We start from the raw sequence: 16,443 nt of genomic DNA on the forward strand, positions 1-16,443 counted from the left end.
CTTAGAGCCTTGTTCCTTTGATGGCCGCCTGCTCCAGGACGGGGAGGGCTGGCGCCTGGGCCGCTGCTCCAGATGTGTCTGTAGGAATGGCACGACTCAGTGCTCCACAGCTGCCTGCCAGCCCCTGCTGTGCAGCCAGGTCAGGACCCACCAGCCTTTGGGGACATCCCTCAGCACCCTCCTTTTCCGTGCAAAGCTTCTGGGTGACAAGTGGGCGATTTGGAAAAGGGATATTTGATCAGTGGCAGTGAAGTCTTTCCCAGATTTCTGTTACTGGACCAGATGTGTGGGCAATTAACACTTTTTTTTTTTTTTTTTTTGCAATTAACACTTTTTTTTTTTTTTGATAGAAGGAAAGCCCACCTGTTTGTGTGCGTGCTAATTGTGTTTTGCTTGGTCCTGAGATACTCAATTAGTATTCATTTGCTAAGCAGTCTGCATTAAAATCAATTGGTGCCTGCTTTAGATTCCTCCTTTCCCACTCCAAGTGGACTGGTGTTACCTGCTGTGCCATTGCACCAGTGTTTAATCAGCCAACCATTAGGATTTAATTTGTGGGAACAGGAACAACTCTGTCGTTGCTGTGGTGTGTTTTGAGAGAGAACATCCAAGTCAATGCAGCAGAAAGCCAGTTCTGGTGGTGTTCCAGGTATTTCCTACCAAGGACATTTCCCAGTGGAAGGGACATTAAGGAGCAAGGAGCCTGTTCTGGTCTCAGTCACACCTATTATTTTGTTGCACGTACCTTTATCTCTGTCCCTTCCTTCATTCTCCACTCCCTGTCAAAAGCCAGGACCTAAATTCTCCCAGGATTCAACTTCCATCTTTCAGAAAACTGTGCTCTCCCTTAGGCTCTGAGGGAGAGGAACTCCAAAAATTCCTGTGTCCCACCACGTATCCCGCCAAAATCCGCAACAGAGTTCTTTTAACTCTGCTGGGAAATCTGTCCTTGATAACTTCTATACAAAGTCTTCCACTCCTTCTTTTGAAAGCCAAGGGTTTGGCTAACAGAGATGAAGTGATAGTGCTTGGCATTTCCACCCTAATTCCAGTCCACCAGTCAGTGTTCCAGTCGTGCTGATGTACCTGGAGGGAGGTGCTGGTGAGCAGTGCTATTCCAAATTGTTGGGTTTGTGTGTGGATTTGTAGCAGTGGAGTTACAGACACATTTTGGATGAATGGAGTTGAGGCCTGCATGTTGATGTGAAGTGCCAGTCTATCCCAGCGTGATTTAAATCAGTCATAAAAAAAGTTTAAATTGGGAAAATCCGGTTTTTAAGCATAATTTAACACCTGTACAGACACTATGGATGGATTTAACTAAAACAGTGCAGATGCCTGAGAGGGGGTGGGTGTAAATCATGCATTCAAAACCTCAAAATGTGGCAATACCAGGAAAAAAACTCCTCTCATCCATCTCCTGCTTTATTGTGCTTCCCTGCATAGCTTTATGTATATTTTTCCCTCACTATATTTGTGTGCCTGAATATAAGCACTTCATCTTGTGTGGGTGTCTTAATCTGCATCTGTCCATGTGTTCAGTTGCCATCCAAATAAGCCCAGAAAATGAGATGAGGGACAGATCCTTCAAGCCTCCTGCACTGATCTCATGCTGCTTATGGGGCAAAAACGAAGCCTGGAGTGCCAGTGGTTTATTCCATGGACACTAAATGCCTGGAATTCCAAGCACTGATGGTGACCCCCACGTTAACTGTTCATGCTCTTATTTTCCTTGTCTCTGCTTTCTGTTTAGGATGAAGTTGTGGTTCTGTCTCCTGGAAAGTGCTGCCCAGAATGCGCTCCAAAGCCCTGCTCCGTGTCGGGAAGAGCGTTCCAGGTGACTTGTGACAAACCACACCAAAAGGCAGTTGCTCACAGTTTTTGGCACATCTCTCTTGCCCTGCTCCTTGACACCTGACTTTCTGCCAGCACTGATAGTACAACCATTGCTTTTTTCCTTCCTGGAAAGCCAGGAGGGTTGACAGGCTTCAGGACTGGATAAGAATTTGCCGGCCAGCAGAAAGGAATTTTGCCAGATGAGGCACATGAGGCACTTGCTTTCCACAATTTTTGAAGGAGGAAAGCAAAAAGCACCAGTGGTCAGAGTATTTATAGCTTTCATTGTATCATCTGGAATTAATTTAATGCATTATTTAATGAGTGTATGTGTGTGGGATTTTCTGTTAAAGATTATTTTTTGCTAATAGCAGCAGTTAAGGCCTCTCCAGTGCCACTGGTTTGCAACTAATGAGAAATCCACACCACAGTGTCCTCTGGACCTCACCCCTCTTCTTCCTGTTTGCTGATGATGCGGAGATAAGCATTTTTAAAGCAGAGTTTGTTATCTGATACAGACATACAGAAGGAGACATCATAAGCAGGTTACCAGCAGTAATTTGGCTGTTTTCCAAGAGCGTTTGACAGTTCTCTCCATGTTCCTTTCTGAACAGCACGGCGAACAGTGGAGAAAAAATGCCTGCACTGCGTGTGCGTGTCACCGAGGGGAAGTGAGATGTGTGAGGGAGACCTGTGGCCCTGTCACCTGCGAGGAGGTAGTGACAGATCCCCCACCTCCCACCCCTTGGCTGCACCCCGTGCTGTCCTCATGCCCAGGGGCTCCGGCAGGCGCGCTCACCGCCCGCCGCTGTTCCGCAGGGGGAGAGCAGAGTGCGGCGTCCCGGGAAGTGCTGCGAGGAGTGCGTGTCCTCCAAAGGGAGCTGCTTGGACGGTGGCACCCTCAGGTACCACGGGGACACGTGGAACAGCAGCCGCTGCCACTTCTGCGCGTGCCAGGACGGGCGGGTCACCTGCCGGGGAGCAGAGTGTGCCAAGGTGGAGTGTGCCAAGGTGAGAAAGGCGTCTCTTCTCCCCGGGTGTGTCTGTCAAGTCTTAGGATGGATTTTTTATTTTTTTTTCCCCTCCCTCCCTTTTTCTTTATTCTCGATTTGAGGCACTCCAAGAACTGGCCCTTCTCTCAGGGCTTGTTTAGTGCAGCCGCCCTGAAAACGTTTCCCGGGGAAGGAGAGCAAACTTGGGGTTTTCCACGTGGATTTGCTCAGTGGGCTTGCATTGTGAAGCAAAGCAGAGTGAGTCAGGGAGAAACTTCCCTTGGCTTCCCCGCTGTGCTGTGCTGTAGGGGAGGGTTAGACACCCAGAGCATTCAGTGCCTTTACCAGAAGCTGAACGTGGGGACAAACGTACAGGTCAGAGAGAGTTAAAAGCTGGAGAAATGTTCCTTTTATCTCTTCGTTCTCCGTGCTGCAGTGGCCTTCAGTGAGGTATTTGGATATGGAAATCGATGTTCTACTTTTCTCCTTTTTTCCCCCACGCCATTCTTGGTATGGAAGTGAAGCTGGCAAGGTATTTTATTCCCGGTGCTGTTTACTCCAAATCTCATATCCCCCCAGCCAGGTTATATTTGCTCTGCAGTGGATGTGCAAAATGCATTAGATAGGGTTGAATGCCTCACCCACACACGGACAGATAGGGTTTGAATTGCCTTTTTTTTGCAGTGGTCTCTGCAAAATCTGAGAGAACTGGGATTGTTCAGCCTGGGGAAGAGAAGGCTTTGGGGTAACTGAACTGTGGCTTTCCAGTACCTCATGGGAGCCCACAAAGAAGATGGAGAGAGTATTTACAAGGACATGTAGTGACAGGACAAAGCAGAATGGCTTCAAACAGACCATAGGTTTAGATTGGATGTTAGGGATAAATCCTTCCCTGTGAGGCCCTGGCACAGGTTACCCAGAGAAGCTGGGCTGCCCCATCCCTGGAAGTGCCCAAGGCCAGGCTGGAGCAGCCTGGGATAGTGAGAGGTGTCCCTGCCCATGGCAGGGGTGTGGAAGTGAATGATCTTTAGGGTCCCTTCCAACCCAACCCATTGCCTTTGAAACAGCCAAAATGCAGAGTTTGGGACCCAAAGTCATCCCTGCTGCTGATCACCTGACCTCAAACTGCACGGAGGGATTTGGCTGGGTGAGAAGTCGTGGTTGGCATAAAATCTGGTGCACTTGCAGCTGTTTGAGTGAGGCTCCTGCGTGCTCCTGGCTGTAAATTGGATCATTTACACTAATGATGATGGCGTGCTGTCATGGCTCAGTGGGGAGGGTTAGTTAATATTCATGCTCACGTCCTGGGCACTGGCAAAAAAACCCCATTATTCAGGAAAGCCAGGGATATTTTCCAGAACAATGGCTGGAGATGTTAATGTGTAGGGTTCAAAACTCCTCAAGTCATGTTCAGTTTACCTTAATAGTACAAGGTGTACATTAATTAATTACAAGAAAATATTTCCTCAGAAAGCAAATGCCATGCTTTCTCCTTCCTCTGCTTTTTCCTTCTGGAGTTGCAGGTCTATTTTTTAGGCACCTGCCTCAATAAATCAGAGCAGATGTGAAGCCAGGAGCATTTGGATTCATCTCTTCATCAAGGCACCATTAGTTTTCTGGTCACATCATCCTATTGAAAGTGTAATGAGGCCACAGATATGAACTGCAAATCCTGGACAGCTCAACATGAAAGGAGGGTATGGGAGAGATTTAGCTCCAAACCCTTTCAAGCAAACCTGTCCAGCACGGTGTCCGTGGTGATTCTGACCTAATCCTCAAAAAGCCATTTTCAGCAGGTTAGGAGCCAGGAATACATGTTCTCAGCCTGGGGTATGATGAATCTCTGGGCAGCAAAGCCACAAGTTATCTCCCACAGCCTCTCCCTTTTCTGAGTGTTGGCAGAGCAGCGTGGTTGCAGCTTTTCTTGTTCCGTGGGTAGTTGCTCTCAGTTTTCCTCTGCTGTGTGTTTATGGATGAGGGTGGGGATGTGGGCAGGGATGGGGGTGGGAGAGTTTACAGTTCAGAGTGGTGACATGAGATCCAACCACTGCCAACGGCGTTGTGGAGCAGTGATTGAAGAGCAGAAATGTGTAGAAGCAGCAGAGGGAGGTTTAGGCTGTGTGTGGTCCTCGGTGACGAGGTACCAGACGGTTTCTCCTTTCTTCCCCTCCTCAGGAATGCACTGGAGGTGCCAAAGTGTGGCCTGGCTTAGGTGTTCTCCCTTGATGAATCTAATTCCCATACAAAAATCGAGTGTGCCAATGTGGCACAGTGAAAATGGTCCTGGAAAATTGTTCCTGCTGGAACAGCCTCCCGGTTGGCATAAATCAAAAGAAGTTATTTGGTAATCTTGGAAATTGAAGCTGTTTCTTTTGAGCTGTGTCCTGGTTCCCTAGGGACAAAGTTTCCCTCTTTTCTAAATAATGCAGCTTCCACTTGGGCACAAAGAGTTGTGGTGAATTGGGGCACTTTATTCCTTTCTCCTGCTGCTAAATTCTTATCTTCAAACTGAAGTTATTTAAGTGGAATCCGTGGAGTTGTGACAAAGAACAGGCTTTTTCCATCTGGGATAAATAGAGCATGTGCTTTGAAATTCTCTTGGGGGAGAAAAAGTAGAACATTGAAAATGAAGGTAAGCTTCTATGCATTGAAATCTTGACAGTGGTCCAGTAAAATCCTAGTGATCCACAGTAAAAGGAGGTGGGGGGGGATCTTTCTCTGCGGGATTTAGGGATGAAGTAATGGCTTTATCGCTGAATTCCATGGCCTTCTCTGAGGTTTGTTCTGCAGCTGCAATATTCACTAAGCACATTTTTCAAGCTATACCTACAGAGATGAAGTGGGATACAAAGAAGATAAGGTGAAATTAGATATTGGAGATTGCATTCCAGGGCAAGAGCTGTTCTGCCTCTGCATTCCACAGTGTTTTGGGCGATGTTGGTTCTGTTTGAATTGCTGCAACCTTTCTCTTCCCAGGGTGAAGAATTAATACACTTCGATGGGAAGTGCTGTCCTGAATGTATCTCCAGTCAGAGTTACTGTGTTTACAAAGAACATACCAAAGCTGTGAGTATCCTGGTACTTTGGAGCACAGAATAGTGAGTTCTGAGCATAAAGGTTTGGAGGGATTCTGTTCCAGTTCTGAGAAGGATGTTATTTGAAAGTATAGCAGAAAAATAATCCATTGCTATTGTCTGCAGATTGCTTTTGCAGTTCACAGAAACACTTGTGTGCATCTGCTGCAGAATTCCAGCTTTTGTTGCTCTCCTTTGTGCCCTACAATCAATCATTTCTCTTTAATATTTAATATCGCTACTCATGAGTTTCCTGCACATCTCACAGAGTCAAAGACATTATTTTAATCCTGTAAAGTAGAAGCTACAGAGCTGGGGCAATGTGTGGCTTTCTGCCTCTGTATCCCACTGATTATAATCTTTACTGCCACAGGGGACCATTATTAATGTTTTCAAGGAACTTTCCTCTAAAGTTAAAGGAAACATTAAGGACCTTGGACTTTTCATTGCTCTGACAGATGAGGACTTTTAAAAATGCTCGTTGTCTCTTTGTCGTCCGTGTCTTCATCCCCGTGGTGTTTCCCCCTGAGATTTTCATGCATGGCAAAACCACTGTGTGCCAAGGCTCTCCTTGGCTCTTGATGCCCATCCCGTGTTTCTCGTGCAGAACGGAGAGCTGTGGGAAGAAGGGCGGTGCAGGGAATGCGAATGCCGGGAAGGGGAGGTGACCTGCTTCCAGCGCTCCTGCCCGCCCTGCCCGCCCGGCAGCCTGGCTGTGGAGGTGAAGGGGGACTGCTGCCCACGCTGCCAGCCAGGTACAGATCCAGTACCAACCCCTTCCTTGTCCTGGAATCCTCGTGGCCCTCTCTCCCTCAGTACCCTGCGGGGAATTTTAGCTTGTCTGGTTTTCAGTTGCTAATTAACTGCTTTTAGTTCTTAGAGAGGTTTAGGGCTCATCCAAAGGCTCCCACTGACTTCCTCTGGCTTAAACACGGCTTTCTTTTGCCAAAGGAGTTTCTCCTTGGGGTTGGTGTTTTGGAAATGTTTTGTGTTTTTTTCTTCAGCTGCTCCTTTCTGAATCCTAACATGGAGTTTATGGGCTCCTGACTATTTCTTGGGAGTGGAAGGAAGAAAGAATCTGCTTGCACTGTTATGCTACAAGCTCACCTTGGCTGAATGGCTGCCAGTTAATAATTGTTTGGAAAGATTAGGATAGCCTTAGCTTGTATGTTAATTTTGCATATAAATTCCTTTTTCTCCAGGATATTATCATTCCCCTGGATTTACATTTCTCAGTTGGGAGGCTTTAGCTGTGGGTTGCTAGTTTTTTATGTTGTGTAGCTCTTCTTGTTGCATTCATATAACTTTGGCTTTTATCAGAGTGCTCCAGTTAATGTGTTATCTCAGGAAAGTAGCTTCACAGTTTAATTGTACTGGAGTGCCTGGGCACATTTGCCATCTTCATGTTTTAAAGCTTGTTATTTACTGCTAATGAAAATGCAAAGCACTACAAATTGAAAAGTGAGGAAAACAGGGCTTGGATATTTCAGATGAAATTGTCCTGGATTTTTGAAAGGGAACAACATCTGCACAGGCCGCTGAGGAGGGGGCAGATGATACAGTGTTCTCTTCCTTATCAAGAAGCGCCACTGGCTTCTCATAACTCTTGGAAATCTGGCCATTTCGCTTCCATAATGGTGTCATTTTGGAAAACCCAGGCTTTGAAGTCATGGCGTTGGACATACAGAGCCAAGTGAAATTGCAAAAGCTTGCCTTTTTTGTGTCCTAAAAGGTAACTGGCAATTTCCTTTACCCAAGCCTGCTGTTTTCCCTCTGTGCTTCTCTGTCTTGCAATGCAGGGGATGAGAAACAAATGTAAAATACAGCCTGCAGCAGTTCAATCTGTGAGCTCAGAACATCAGCCCCTGCCACATCTGCTTCCATAAAGCCAGCAAAAAATTGATTGCTGCCTCTGAGAGATGTGCAGCAAATACTCCCTCTCACTGAGAACTTTTGGCTTGGAGCAGAGGGGATTTTTTTTTCTACTTAGGGCAAAAATTGTGCCATTCTGTACCTCTCCAAATACCCGTGGTCAGGAAGTACTGCTGTGATGCTGTGACATCAAGGTTTTGACCGGAGGGGCAACGGTGTTCCACCTGTACTCTGACCTGGCATGGACACAGTCTTGACTTATTGAGGGGTTTGACTGAAGGAAACTCAAATTCAGGTTGTTTCAGGCCGTTAATTCCTGATGACTGAGGATTTTTACTGCTGAGAAACCGTGTGGACAACGACTATCCTTTTAATCAATAGCCTAGAAAATCTGAGTCCCTATAATAACTTCTCACCTGTTAAACAGAGCGATAAAATATTCAGCATAACACGTACGTATTTACGTATAAAAAAAAATCCCGCTCCAAAACTAACACGCCTCGGGCCACCCCACGGAAGCAAGGGATGGATTTCACTCGGCATTCAGAACTGCCTTGTTTTGCACCTTCCTGAGTGCAAACACTGCTGCTGGTTTCTCCCCTGTGCCAGGTGGGTGCCACCCGGACTGCCTGACCTGCTCCCGGGCCCCCAAGCACTGCGACGCCTGCCGGGACTCGAGGAAGCGGCTGCAGGGCGGGCGCTGTGTGGAGACGTGTGAACCGGGCTTCTACCAGCACGGGGGGACCTGCTTAGGTAATCCCTGCAGGGCCCAAGACCCCCTCACACGGCTCCCTTCTCTGTTGCACGCTCTGCTTTTGGCTGTGGGATCCTGTGGGTTTAATACAAAGAGGCTGCCGGGCTTTGCTGGGAAAAGCATTCGGGCACACGCTGAGATGTAACTGGGAGACTCCAGCAGGTTTCCAATGGGAGCCCCTGGAGAACGCAAATTCTCCAACTCTTTTGCCAAAATGAGTCAAAATTATCTCATTTTACCTGAGCGGGGGGGGTCTTGCCGCATCAAGACATTTGGGATTGATACATCTTTCTTCCCTCTTCCTTCTCCTGGAAGCCTGCAATGAAACCTGCTCAGCCTGTACCAATGGATTTGAGTGCTCCTCGTGCCAGACATCCCTGCTGATGAAGAATGGGCAGTGTGTGCCTTCCTGTGGGAAGGGATACTTCCAGGATCAGCTCCTCTGCTCAGGTACCTCAAGCCAAAAAACACTGCAGCACTTTGTGATAGCAAAAGAGAGTGTGTGTGTGTTTCTTTGACTTCAGTGCACACCAACTGCATCTGCTCATGCCAGACCTTTCAGGAGATGGTACTTTGAGGTGTGTAGAAAATTGCTTGGAAGGGTGGGGGATTGATAGGACTCAGAAAATACTTTTGGGGAAAGTTTCCTGCTTTGTTTTGCCGTTTGTTTGTTTCGTACTGTGCAATTTTCCTGAAAGTTTGTTGGACTGACTGTTCTCAGGAAGCATATTTGCAAAGTAAAGTAGTAATTCTGTGAAACACTGAGATGTGTCTATATCCTTTATCTTAGGAATTGGAAAGTCTGAGAGTAAGACTGGGAAGTTAGGTTTCTCTTTCATGGAACTATGACGGTGCTTTTATGAGCTTCCCCTGCTCCTTTGAAATACTTTTAACTTTTCCCAAGCTATAAAGCAGCTGCTTTTTATCATGATAGTTTAATAGTTTTCTCTAAAATTAGTGCTTTTTTCTTGTTATTTTGACCTTTTTAGAAGGCTTCTAATTATTTCTGCAGCTCTAATTCAGCAGGGGAGTGGAGCACATGCTTAACTTCTTGAGCCACCGCTTTAATTTCCTTGGAACTAACCCTCCTGCTAAAAGTTAAATACAGGCTTAGGGCTTTTGGCAGGTTTCAGGGGAAAGCACTTTAGATGGTAAGTCCAGCTTCCTTTTCTGAAGTGGTTTCCCTTGAAGAGCTGACCACTTGTTCCAGGTTTTGAAAGTCTGAAAAGCCTCTGTCCTTCAGCAGCCACTGCAGCCCAGGGCACCATTGTGAATGTACAAATAGAGAAGAGAGACCCAGTCCTAAAGAATTTATAGACTTAAGTATCAAATAATCTTCTACTTCATTTAGTTTTATTTTGCCATTTCCTTTCCACCTGCTCCTGGTGTTTTAATTGGCAGTGCCCCTGTGCTGCTGAAGCTGTAGGGAAAGGGTAATGTTTCATTTCATTGCTGCTTTGTAGATTACTGATTGTGCACTCCATCCACATTTGCAGTCACGCATGCTTGCAGCTGAAAGTTGCTGGGAAAATTTGTTCCTCTCTCCTCAAGGGAATTAAACCAATTTGCTTTAGTTCTGCCTGGCTGCATTTTCTGCATAAAGTCAAACCAGTGGAGAAAGTCTTAAATTTGGGATACGCTCCGTAATTCATTGCCATTCACTCTTTCCTTGAATCCTCTTTATTTTTGCCAATCTCTAAACAGATGGTGGAGATGAGGCTCAGACCGCTCAGAAAGATTTTTCTCATAATGGTTTTAACATCTACAATCAGCATGTTCCAAAATCACAGAAAAGATGAACTAGACTGTGTTAATTGCTGTAGTTCCAGTAAACTCCCTCTTGAGGAACTCGCTCTGGACTTGAAAGAGGCTGACACCAGGTTTCTTACTCCATCCTCTCGTTGGAACACTGATGTCTGCATTGTAGCAAAACACAATGAATTAGCCTTTCCTTTTGTTCATGTTTTATCACATCTTCTCTCATTGAATCTCTTTTGAATTTCCGATTACAGCGGTTTGATCTCTGCCCTGTTTTAATCCTGCACCAGGGTTGTTTCCTGCCCCATCCCTCCACCTGCTTCTGTGAAGCGTTGGTTAAAACCATTAAAAGAAAGTAAATTTGAGAGTAAAAGGTGTAAGTTCAAGAATGTAGGAGTGGACTTAAAGATCACGGACCAGCTTGTGTCAGAGCAGAAACAGGCTGTAGAAGCAGTTCAGACCCGCCCCCCCCTCCAAAGGCAAAGCAAAGGGAAGCAAAAAATAAACGGTGTCTGCCTGGTAGAACAGAAGGGCTCGAAGGACTTGCACTGTTCAATGCTCTCACTGCGTTTTTCTAGCTTAATAATTTATGTTTTCAAGATTATTCAAAAGCCCAGGCAGAACTTGAGTGTTTCTGCTTTGATCTCCCAAAATGGGAGCGTTGAGACGTGTAACTTGACACTAACGGACCCGGCTCACTCCTTAGCTTGGATTTTTTGCTCGCTACCTGTTGTTTTGCCCTGCTGTTCCTGGCTGTGGAGGCTCACCCCGAGGATCCAGGACTGAGCATGGCTAAGCTGAGCTTGCCCAGCTTGGGGTGAGGAGGGCAGGGAGAGGTGGTTGATGGTACCGTGCGGCACCGAGCGGTTGGACCCGTCTGTGCTTTCCCAAAGCTGAGCAGTGACTTCTCAACTGTGCTCTTCCTGGGCCTTAGCCATCCTGCTGGGAATGCTTTGGTGGGCTGCAAAACAGCTCGTACAAATCCAAACTGGAAATAGCCAGGGAGGGTGGAAACAGTTTCCTGGCAGTGCAGTCACTTCTGTTGATTTATTTTCAAACAGCCACTTAGTTGCTGCAGGCAAAGATGTTTTAGCTGACAGTGGCTCATTGAATGCTTCCATTTTTTTTCCCCTGCTCTTTCACAGGAGTAGGTGCCTGGCTGTTTGGGTGAGGAGCAGCTGTTGAGCCTGGCAGTGATCCAGTGCTGAAGGAGCCAAATTTCTGCAGGCAGGGCGTGTGTGAGGCTGTGGAATCACAGAATGGGTTGGGTTGGAAGAGACTGTAAAGATCATCTAGTTCCTACCCCTCTGCCGTGAACAGGGACAGCTTCCACTAGATCGGGTTGCTCAGAGCTCCATCCAGTCTGCCCTTGGACACTTCCAGGGATGGGGCAGCCACAGCTTCTCTGGGCAACCTGTGCCAGGGCCTCACCACCCTCACAGGGCAGGAATGGGTTGAGGCTGCTCTTCCAGCTGCATCCACCCGGATCCTGCCAAAATCACTGCAGCTTCTCAGAAGGTCTGATGACCTCTGGTAGGCCCAGCTAGGCATGCAATTTTAACACAACAGCTGCCTGTCTAGAAGGCTTGAAAGCTGCTGTGGATTTGCAGGGTCTTTGCCAAGGGCCAGCGAGAGCCAACTGGTAGCTGGAGTGCTTGGTTTAGTGCAGGCAGCAAACGGTGTGTGGTGGGAGCCAAAGCACCTCTGCCCAACTGACCTGGCTCTCCTCAGAACTGTGGTTTTAATGCAGCTGTGTACAAGGCTGCCTGTTGGAAAACAGAGCCAGGAGGGAAAAATGTCTCTTGGAAAGGAGCAGCAGCTCCAGAGAGGACTTGAGAACTTTGCGAACCACTGGGTATGTTCAGGTGTGTCAACACAGTGAGGCGGGTTAACAGCGAGGGGTCCCAGCTGTGCAGTGGGAAGTCTGTCATGGGAGGATCCAAGTCCTGGAGCCCACTCTTTCAAGAACATGTTGAAAGGTAGAGTGAGCTCAGGCAGGAGCAAAACACTGAGGTCTGGAAGGTGAAGCGAGAACATTCCAGCACTTAGACATTTACAGCATGAACTCACACCCTGCAGTTAACTTTTGAGTGCAGACGTGCCCTGAGAACCATCCAGCCAGGAATGAGATGCAGGATTTTTGTCAGCAAGGGAAATTATTGAGAAGAAAAGTGTGCACAAGCTTTACCTTGGGATGGGATGCTTGGTATCCCATTGTGTTGGGATTCAGCCACAATTAAACGCACGTGCATGTTGAGGGGAAGATCCTGTCTGGCACAGGGTGCCCAGTGTCCTTATAAGACTCTCCTCACACTGGAATATGGACTGGGAGCACAAACATGTACCTGCCTTATTGTGAAATAATAAATTGAAGAACATCTTTGGAACATACTTGGGTGTAATCAAGAAAAAAAATCTTAATAGCTAAAAGAAGTGCAGTTTGCACAGCTGCTGCAAGCACTGGTAGCACGAGATCTGACAGGAGCCCGTGTCCCAGATTCTATCAACAGTAACCACAATGGGCTGGATTTCCCTCCCAGGTGAACTTTTGCACAGTTTTGAATAAGGTGACTCGTTCAACAGCTGGTTTGGGAGGCAGAATTGTTCTCCATACAGTTCTTAGTTTAATTGTAAGGTGCCATCATGCTCAAGCTTGCTCGGTTCTGCCTCTGTGCTCCTGTGCCCAGATGCCACAGGGAGGGCTTTTACAGTGCCTGCATTGGAGAAATGGGATGTCCTTCAGGAATATCTGAACCGTTGCTGTGTCCCAGCCATGATCCATGGCTGGTTGGAAGTGGATTGTTGGGTAATCCTGCGCTTTTCCTCCCCGCAGCTTGTCACGAGTCCTGTTCCTCGTGCTGGGGGGCTGCTGAGAGCAACTGCCTGTCCTGCAAAGACACATCTCACGTGCTGAAAGCAGGGCTCTGCCTGGCCAGCTGTGGCCAGGGGTTTTACCCGAAGGAGGGAATCTGCACCGGTAAATACCTCTTTGAGAAACGCTCTGCAAAAAAAAAAGGGATCAATATTTCGTTTAGCTGTGCAGCAGCTGGGATTTTATTCGTGTCTGACAAGCCAGCTGCACCTTGTGCATTAATACAGGGCGAGGAAAGCTGCTGTTTGTTTGTGTGATTATTAATTCATTTAAGTTAATCAGATGATGAAAGGTTTAAGGGTTTTTTTCCTCTCCGAACAGCTTGAAAGCCTGAGTTGTTTCTGAGGGCTTGACAAATCCATTTGTCTGCGGAAAGAAAAATGGCCTTTGCCAGCAGGTTTCTGTAAATTTAATTATAATTCAGCATCACAGTAACTAATACCTGCACAGCAGATGCGCCTTGGGAGCTGGGAAGGTTTGCTGGGAAAAGGGGAAGAGATGGCCAGAGGGAATTAAAACACCTCAGTCAAACAGATCGTGAAGGGGGATTTCTCAAAACCCCAGAGCTGGAAACCTCCAGGATTCAGACCTTTCGTCTTCTACCAAAACCAGGCATTTTGATACCCAAATGGAGACCCGTAAGCTGGTTTGACTGGTGATAAGAAATGAAAAATGGTTGAGTAAAACACTTGGCCCTTCTAAATATTCAACAGTGTATGTTGCCTGAGGGAATAAGCACTTGCCTTATGGAGCCAGAGTTCCATAGTGCTCTCGGACAGCAGGTCAGTTCACTGCAGAGCTGACTGCCTGGGAGGGTACAGCCCACAGGGATTGAGAAGAAGCATTTTCCTGCTTGACTTTAGCTGCATTTTCCCACTTAAAACTTCGATGTGAAGATAAGGGGGAGATAGTACCATTTTTTAAATCAATTTTTCCTCCATCCTTGGCAGCTTGTGGCCACTTCTGTGAAAAGTGCTCCTCAGACCTAGGCAGGTGTGTGGCCTGTGCTGCAGGGAAGCTGCTGCATGACGGGAAGTGCCTTTTGGAATGCCCAGATGGATATTTCCCAGGCAGCACTGGAAGATGCAGAGGTGAGCGACATATTTGCCTGACCTTTTCTAAAGCCCTCAAAGCACCCTCCACTTGTTGCCTGCTTTTCCCCAGGTGTGGGGAGGGAATGGTAAGAGCGTGGAAGTGCGAGTGGGGACAGGGGATTTCATTTTTTTATCTTGTTCTCTTTGGTTCACTTGTGATGGGTTGTTTGAAATAACCCCTTTGCCTTGTGAAGCACATTAAGACACACTGGGACACACACTCGAATCACTGTGTGAGTGAGAGTTGTTGCTGTTAGTGGTTATTAATACACGTGCACTTCTGCTCTCATTAGTTCGCTTAGCTGCATATCATTCCAGCTGGGAGTTTTCCACAGCTGGAGGAGGCTGTAGTCAGCAACACCACCCTCAGGGAGAAGCAGTGGGATGTTTCAGTTCTGTGTGCTCTTGTTTCTTTACCAGCTTGTCACGCTTCGTGCTCCAAGTGCGAGGGACCTCTGGCTACTCACTGCACCTCGTGTTCCTTCCCTCTGGCATTACACGAGGGCCAGTGCCTGCAGGGCTGTGGAGAGGGTTTTTACCAGGATCACAACGTCTGCAAGGGTAAGTTGTGTACTCGGAATAAATTTCCCAGTTTTCTACTTTGAGAAAAAGTGATTTTTCCCACGTACTTTCTGCCTTCACACCCTCAGGATTTAGTGATCTGAAGGACTGTTATTTCTCTTCTCTGTGTATGCTGCTGAAATAAATATACATTGCTTCCAAGTTCTTCTTGAGTTAGGAGGTGGATGAAAGTCCACATACAACTGGTATGAAATTCCACAGACACCTGGTAGATTTGCAAAGACTGAGGTCATTGTTGCAGCAATGGAAAGCCTGAGAATTCGGAAGATGAATTTATGCTTCCTGTGAACCCTTCAGACTGCCATTTCTTGCTGTCCCCCCTAGAGAGATTGTGCTCACCGTTGCACTTCCAGAAATTAAAGGAAGATTGGCTGCCTGTGGCACAGTGCTGCACTTTTTCACTTGGTCACCAGCTTTACTCAGGAAAAGAGCTGTTATTTGGGGGCTGGGGGGGAACGATGTCCAAGTGCTTTTCTAAAACCTCTGTTCCGTTGTAGAAAGCAGATGCCCAGGTTCTTGGGCCTTGTCCTTCTCCCTGGGGAAGCTACCCCTTGTCCTTCTCCCTGGGAAGGCTGTGGCTCTGACGGCTCTGTCCCCCTGTGCCCAGCTTGCCACCCTTCCTGCCGTTCCTGCTCCGGCGCTGGCGCCGCTCGCTGCCTGCAGTGCCGGGCGCCCGAGGACGTCCTGCAGCCTCACGTGCCCAGGGAAGGAGCTCTGCATGGCCTCTGCCTCTCCCACTGCCAAGCCCAGTTCCATGTGGATAGCACAGGAGTCTGCAGAGGTGAGCAGGGCTGGGAACAGCTGTTCAAAGCTGTTCAGGGTGAGCTTGTACCACGTTTTATCCCTATGAGCTGGGAGCTCCTGTGTTTGCCTCATGACTGCCATCAGTGTTTAAACTCTGGAACTTTCACAGTGCCACATACTAGTACTTTTGAGGGAAAATACATTCTACGTGCTATTTGTGACTTAAGGATCCAGGTACTTTTTTTTAAAATCACTGTGTTCAAGCCTGCACAGCTCAGCTCAGCTTAGCTTTCTTTTCATTGAAGCCGGGTACGTGATTTTTAGCACTGACTTACTTTGAAGCAGGATCAATCCTTAAATCCTTTTCAAAAAAGACTGAGCTCTCTCCCTCTTAGCCCTTGGATCAGGTTAAGACATCCCAGAGCACTCTTTGCTTTTGAGGAAGCTCTTCTGCTGCATGCCCTGCAGCACACGTGCCATCACTGCTCCTGAAATACCAAGCAGGGAGCATTTCCATGAAGGCTACAGTTTGGAAAAGAGGGTAACGTGATGTCCATTGGGGATATATGTGGTTTCCTACCAGTCATAGAGACAGTGACTCTACAGCCCTTCAGTAAAGTAGTAGTCACAACAATGTAGTAGTCACAAATAGCATCAACACTATTGATGGCTGTTTCTTCCCGTTGAAAAAAACCCCACATTTTCCAGAAGTGGACATACTTTAAAATCCATTTATTTTGATTTTATCTCTTCATCTCAGCTCTATGGAAAGAATCTGTACAAGCTCAGTTTTTTTGCCTTAGGAGATGTTAAAAAGGAAGAAGTGGCTTTTTTTTTTTTGGTGGAACAATTCTGTCTTTTAGCA

At 47.1% G+C, this 16,443-nt stretch overlaps 1 protein-coding gene across 1 annotated transcript in view; it reads left to right on the forward strand.

Moving 5' to 3' along the window:
* FRAS1 (Fraser extracellular matrix complex subunit 1) overlaps positions 1–16,443 on the forward strand; it is a 70,010-nt gene that overhangs the window by 4,460 nt on the left and 49,107 nt on the right. The window contains exons 5-16 of the mRNA XM_017836714.1: positions 6–139; positions 1,754–1,837; positions 2,451–2,552; positions 2,656–2,847; positions 5,805–5,894; positions 6,510–6,657; positions 8,384–8,527; positions 8,844–8,978; positions 13,120–13,263; positions 14,109–14,249; positions 14,673–14,813; positions 15,442–15,615. Of these exons, the coding sequence (XP_017692203.1) occupies positions 6–139; positions 1,754–1,837; positions 2,451–2,552; positions 2,656–2,847; positions 5,805–5,894; positions 6,510–6,657; positions 8,384–8,527; positions 8,844–8,978; positions 13,120–13,263; positions 14,109–14,249; positions 14,673–14,813; positions 15,442–15,615 (1,629 nt within the window). The remainder of the gene's footprint in view (positions 1–5; positions 140–1,753; positions 1,838–2,450; positions 2,553–2,655; positions 2,848–5,804; positions 5,895–6,509; positions 6,658–8,383; positions 8,528–8,843; positions 8,979–13,119; positions 13,264–14,108; positions 14,250–14,672; positions 14,814–15,441; positions 15,616–16,443) is intronic.

The sequence above is a fragment of the Lepidothrix coronata genome, unplaced genomic scaffold, assembly GCF_001604755.1.
Source record: "Lepidothrix coronata isolate B3197 unplaced genomic scaffold, Lepidothrix_coronata-1.0 Scaffold283, whole genome shotgun sequence".
NCBI classification, from domain to species: Eukaryota; Metazoa; Chordata; class Aves; order Passeriformes; family Pipridae; genus Lepidothrix; species Lepidothrix coronata.